The sequence below is a fragment of the Sylvia atricapilla genome, chromosome 20, assembly GCF_009819655.1.
Source record: "Sylvia atricapilla isolate bSylAtr1 chromosome 20, bSylAtr1.pri, whole genome shotgun sequence".
Lineage (NCBI taxonomy): Eukaryota > Metazoa > Chordata > Aves > Passeriformes > Sylviidae > Sylvia > Sylvia atricapilla.
The window spans coordinates 5,668,145-5,673,133 of record NC_089159.1 but is presented as its reverse complement, the minus strand read 5'-3'; the positions used below and the strand labels follow the sequence as shown (position 1 = coordinate 5,673,133).

Here is a 4,989-nt window from a genome sequence, read left to right as displayed (position 1 = left end):
TGCCGTAGGATTTTCCCTGCCCCACACATTCCCAGCTCCCAAACTGGAGTGGCTGTTGCCATTATCCTGTCCCCAGCAGCAGGATCCTGCTCTGCTCTGCTGCCTTGGATCCCTCCTCCATCCCTCAAGGTCGTTAGAATCCTTTTGTGTGATGTCCTGGATTGATGATCCCATCTCATTTTGCCTCATCAGCACATTTCCTCTGCCTTCTCCTGCTTTGTGTGCCAAGGTCATTAATGCAAATGTCAGGCAGGATATTTTTTGAGGCAGAAACTCAAGGAACTGTGTGGGCAAGCCCCTCTCAGTGTGACACAGCCCCTTTCAGCTGGAGCAATTACCATTCTCCTTCCAGGCAGCTCTTGACCAAATTTCCTTTTCGTATGCCAGTCACATCTTCTCTGCCTTTGCTCATGATTTACTATCTGGCCTTAATTCAAGTGTCTTCCTGAAGCCCAGATGAGTGAAATCTGCTGCCTTTCCTTCAGCACAAATATCTCTGAACTCACAAAAGGCAGCTATAAGGTGTGGTATTTAAAATAGCTCAGGATAATAATTTAAACCGAAAATAGTTCCAGTTATATCAATGTGCCTGTTAATGAAGGGTTGGGTGGCACAAAACTTTGGGGCCTGGATGGGTGGGGGACAAACTGGCTGCTGGTGTCACCAGTGGTGTGGGACAATGGAGCTGGGGAAGGATCTGCAGCTTTATTTTATTTTATTTTATTTTATTGTAGATAATTGGTGATGGATTGGGCATGAGAATAATGTTGATAGCCGTCTGATATTTCAGTTGTTCCTAAGTGGTGTGTTCCTTCCTCGAGGGCTCAGGAGCTGCTGTGAGGGGGCAGAATCAGCGGAGGTGATCCAAGCTGATCAAAGGGTTTTCCATCCCCTAGGTGGAATCTGTGGATGGATGGACCAAAGGATGTTCCATCCCATCCATACCCCAACTCTCCCACGGCACCACAGCTGCTGCCAGGACATTCCCCAAACAAGAGCCACCACTGGCAGCCCCAGGTGAGACACTGGTGTCACATGTGGGGACAAACTGGGTGGCGCCAGAGGCTGGGGAACAGCAAACCCAGGGGTCCCTGTGGTCCCTTCTCCCACCTTGGTGCCAGGAGGCATCAAAACTAACGAACAGACACACAGATATAATTGACATTATCTTTATTGTAGTGTATTATTCAGACATAGTTTAAATAATTTTTTTGCTTAGAAAACAAAAAAAAAGAATATTTAGTTTAACTTAAATAAGTTAAATAAAATAATTTTCCATGTTGAGAAGGCAGGGGGTCAGATCCCCTCTGCTGTGCTGGAGGCTGGGAGCCGTGCAGGGGAGGGATGGTGGCTGTCAGCAGCGAAGGCTCAGTTTCCTTGGCTCTGGAAGTGCTTCAGGAGCTGCTTCACCCACGCTGCCTGTGGATCTGCACACACCGTCCTGTTCTTCTTATTGGTCACTCTGCCGGGACAAAACCTGCCTTGAGCTGCTGGGCTGGGCCACTGGGATCTGAGTGCTACCAGCAGCACCTCGAGTGTCCCCTGTGTGTCCCCGGGGTACTCACATCACACCCGGCTGGCTGCAGGAGCTGCTGGTTTCGACAACGGACCTGACGCGGCTCTGAGGGATGGGCTGCCTGTGGTAGCTGAAGCAGCAGGAGGTTGGGACGCCATCTGTGAGGGCAGGGGACAGACACACGGCCCTGGTGAGTCCCCAGCTGCGGCACAGCCCCGGCCCCCTCCAGGGATTTGCCATCTGGTGCCACATCCCCTGGCAGGACCCCTCCAGGAGCCCCTCATCTCCAAAGCTGCGATCCCACAGTGACCCCCAGCCCTCCCCACAGCCACCCTGCCAGGGCTGGGGCTCTGCAGGGAGGACACAGCCGTGCTGGACTCACCGAGGTGACCCTCAGAGGGGGAGCAGGTGGCCAGCAGGAGCAGAGTGACCAGCGTGGCTGCCAGGACCTTCATGGTGCTGTAGGCGAGGGCTCTGTGCCTGGAGCTGGAGCTGGGGAGGCTGCAGGAATCTCTCTGTGGCCCCTGGGGCCGTGCTCCCCTTTTATCCCCGTGCCAGGGGTGGGTCCAGGGTTTCAAAGAAAAAAAGTGAGAACATCATACTGAGGAAATTATGTCAGGATGGGCCAGTTTCGCTGAGCTGGAAAAGGCGAGGAAACCGCGGAAGGGGAAGCGCCGGCCACGGGGCCGTGGCTTTGCAGAGGCTCTGCGGGTGCCTGGGGGTCCCAAAGTGTGCCAGGGTGATGCCTTGGGAAGGCTGAGCTGGAACACAGACTGGGCAGAGCCAGAGGATAAAGCAGATATTTATTACAAGCCTTGAGGAGACACCTTGGGCAGGACAAGAGCCTGGCCAGGGCTACACCTAAAATGGTCACAAAATGGTCACAAAATGGACAGTCGGTCACGAGGTCTCACACTTCTATAAGTTTTGGTCCTTTTGCGTATTGGGGTTTAATTATCCCATTCCAGCTGCAGGCTGTGAGGTCCCATCCTTGTTCCTCCCTCCAGCCCACCCTTGTTTGTGCTTTGGGGCTGAAAGTTGTCCTTGGTGTGCAGCAGGAGAAGGATTTGTTTTGTGTCCCTGCTGTGTGCAGAGCTGAGTGACACTGACTGTGAGCTCAGAGCTGCACCCCTGGGCAGCGCAGAAGCTGGAAATATGAAAGCTCAAGCTGAAGGGATCAGGGCAGGCTGCTGGCCTGGATCAGGGCACCAGAGGCCAGACCCTGCACCTGCAGGGACTCCGTGTCTCCGCAGGGCTTCCAGTAAGGAAATTGTTCTTTTGACCAATCACCAGCAAAAAGGGACAAATGTGAGACCCGCAGTGACTTCTAGCTCAACACAACCTCACTCCCTCGTGCTTTTCCCTGTCCAAGCAGGAGTTGGTGTTACCAGTGGAGATGTGCAGTGGTTGTGGTGGTGGAGCAGGGTGAGAAGTGGCATTTGTGACAAACCCAGGGAGAAGTTGGCATCTGTCTCCTGGCACTGGTTTTCTGCCAGCAGCAGTGGCTGGGGATGTCCATGGCAGGGCTCCTGAGCTGGGCTATGCCACCCCCAGAGCTGCTCCACAGCCCTCTGATGTCTTAAGTTTGAGCTTTCATGTTTTTCAGAAACAAGGGTGGACTGCTGGGCGAAACAAGGCTGAGACCTCACAACCTGGAGCTGTAATTGTTCAATTAAACCTCAAGATGCAAATGGACCAAAACTTTTAAAAGTGTAAGATCTTGTGGCCATTTGTCCATTTTGGTGACCATTTTGGGTGTAGCCCTGCTCAGGCTCTTGTCCTGCCCAAGGTGTATCCTCGAGGCCTTTCAATAAATATCTCCTTTATTCTCTGGCTCTGTGCAGTCTCTGTTCCAGCTCAGCCTTCCCAAGGCATTAGCCCTGTCACCCTCCCTGTCCCGTGGCTGAATTTACACCTCTCTAAGGGTTTCATTTCTGGCTGCAGCCTGCCTGTCACCTTCCCTCACCCCTGGCAGAATTTACACCAAAGAGGTTTGGTTTTGGCTGCAGCCTCTCAACGCTCAAGTTGTTGCAATAGCTGCTTGCCCACATCTTCATGAGCAGGATCATCTAATCCAATTTAATCTCTTATGATTTTGCCCCAGAAAGCAAAACCCCCTCTGTCAGGGAGAGCATTAACAGCAGGAGGCAGAGATCCAGGCTGATCAAGGGGTTTTCCATCCCATAGACGGAATCTGTGGATGGATGGACCAAAGGATGTTCCATCCCATCCATACCCCAACTCTCCCACGGCACCACAGCTGCTGCCAGGACATTCCCCAAACAAGAGCCACCACTGGCAGCCCCAGGTGAGACACTGGTGTCACATGTGGGGACAAACTGGGTGGCGCCAGAGGCCGGGGAACAGCAAACCCAGGGGTCCCTGTGGTCCCTTCTCCCACCTTGGTGCCAGGAGGCATCAAAACTGACAAACAGACACACAGATATAATTGACATTATCTTTATTGTAGTGTATTATTCAGACATAGTTTAAATAATTTTTTTGCTTAGAAAAAAAAAAAGAAGAATATATAGTTTAACTTAAATAAGTTAAATAAAATAATTTTCCATGTTGAGAAGGCAGGGGGTCAGATCCTCTCTGCTGTGCTGGAGGCTGGGAGCCGTGCAGGGGAGGGATGGTGGCTGTCAGCAGCGAAGGCTCAGTTTCCTTGGCTCTGGAAGTGCTTCAGGAGCTGCTTCACCCACGCTGCCTGTGGATCTGCACACACCGTCCTGTTCTTCTTATTGGTCACTCTGCAGGGACAAAACCTGCCTTGAGCTGCTGGGCTGGGGCACTGGGATCTGAGTGCCACCAGCAGCACCTCGAGTGTCCCCTGTGTGTCCCCTGGGTACTCACATCACACCCGGCTGCCTGCAGGAGCTGCTGGTTTCGACAACGGACCTGACGCGGCTCTGAGGGATGGGCTGCCTGTGGTAGCTGAAGCAGCAGGAGGTTGGGACGCCATCTGTGAGGGCAGGGGACAGACACACGGCCCTGGTGAGTCCCCAGCTGCGGCACAGCCTCGGCTCCCTCCAGGGATTTGCCATCTGGTGCCACATCCCCTGGCAGGACCCCTCCAGGAGCCCCTCATCTCCAAAGCTGCGATCCCACAGTGACCCCCAGCCCTCCCCACAGCCACCCTGCCAGGGCTGGGGCTCTGCAGGGAGGACACAGCCGTGCTGGACTCACCGAGGTGACCCTCAGAGGGGGAGCAGGTGGCCAGCAGGAGCAGAGTGACCAGGGTGGCTGCCAGGACCTTCATGGTGCTGTAGGCGAGGGCTCTGTGCCTGGAGCTGGAGCTGGGGAGGCTGCAGGAATCTCTCTGTGGCCCCTGGGGCCGTGCTCCCCTTTTATCCCCGTGCCAGGGGTGGGTCCAGGGTTTCAAAGAAAAAAAGTGAGAACATCATACTGAGGAAATTATGTCAGGATGGGCCAGTTTCGCTGAGCTGGAAAAGGCGAGGAAACCGCGGAAG

The 4,989-nt window shown here is 53.9% G+C and overlaps 2 protein-coding genes across 2 annotated transcripts; both read right to left on the bottom strand.

Annotated features, from left to right (window-relative positions):
* Positions 1-1,311: 1,311 nt before the first annotated feature.
* On the bottom strand, positions 1,312-2,014 carry LOC136370296 (C-C motif chemokine 3-like). Its single transcript, XM_066333671.1, has 3 exons — positions 1,899-2,014; positions 1,566-1,674; positions 1,312-1,462 (listed from the first exon to the last, which is right to left on the bottom strand). The coding sequence occupies exons 1-3, from the start codon at positions 1,969-1,971 to the stop codon at positions 1,369-1,371; spliced, it is 276 nt and encodes a 91-aa protein (XP_066189768.1). The 5' UTR covers positions 1,972-2,014; the 3' UTR covers positions 1,312-1,368.
* A 2,021-nt stretch (positions 2,015-4,035) lies between these two features.
* On the bottom strand, positions 4,036-4,909 carry LOC136370321 (C-C motif chemokine 3-like). The gene is made up of 3 exons (XM_066333695.1): positions 4,706-4,909; positions 4,373-4,607; positions 4,036-4,269 (listed from the first exon to the last, which is right to left on the bottom strand). Exons 1-3 carry the CDS (start codon positions 4,776-4,778, stop codon positions 4,176-4,178), a joined length of 402 nt encoding a protein of 133 aa, XP_066189792.1. The 5' UTR covers positions 4,779-4,909; the 3' UTR covers positions 4,036-4,175.
* Positions 4,910-4,989: the final 80 nt, after the last annotated feature.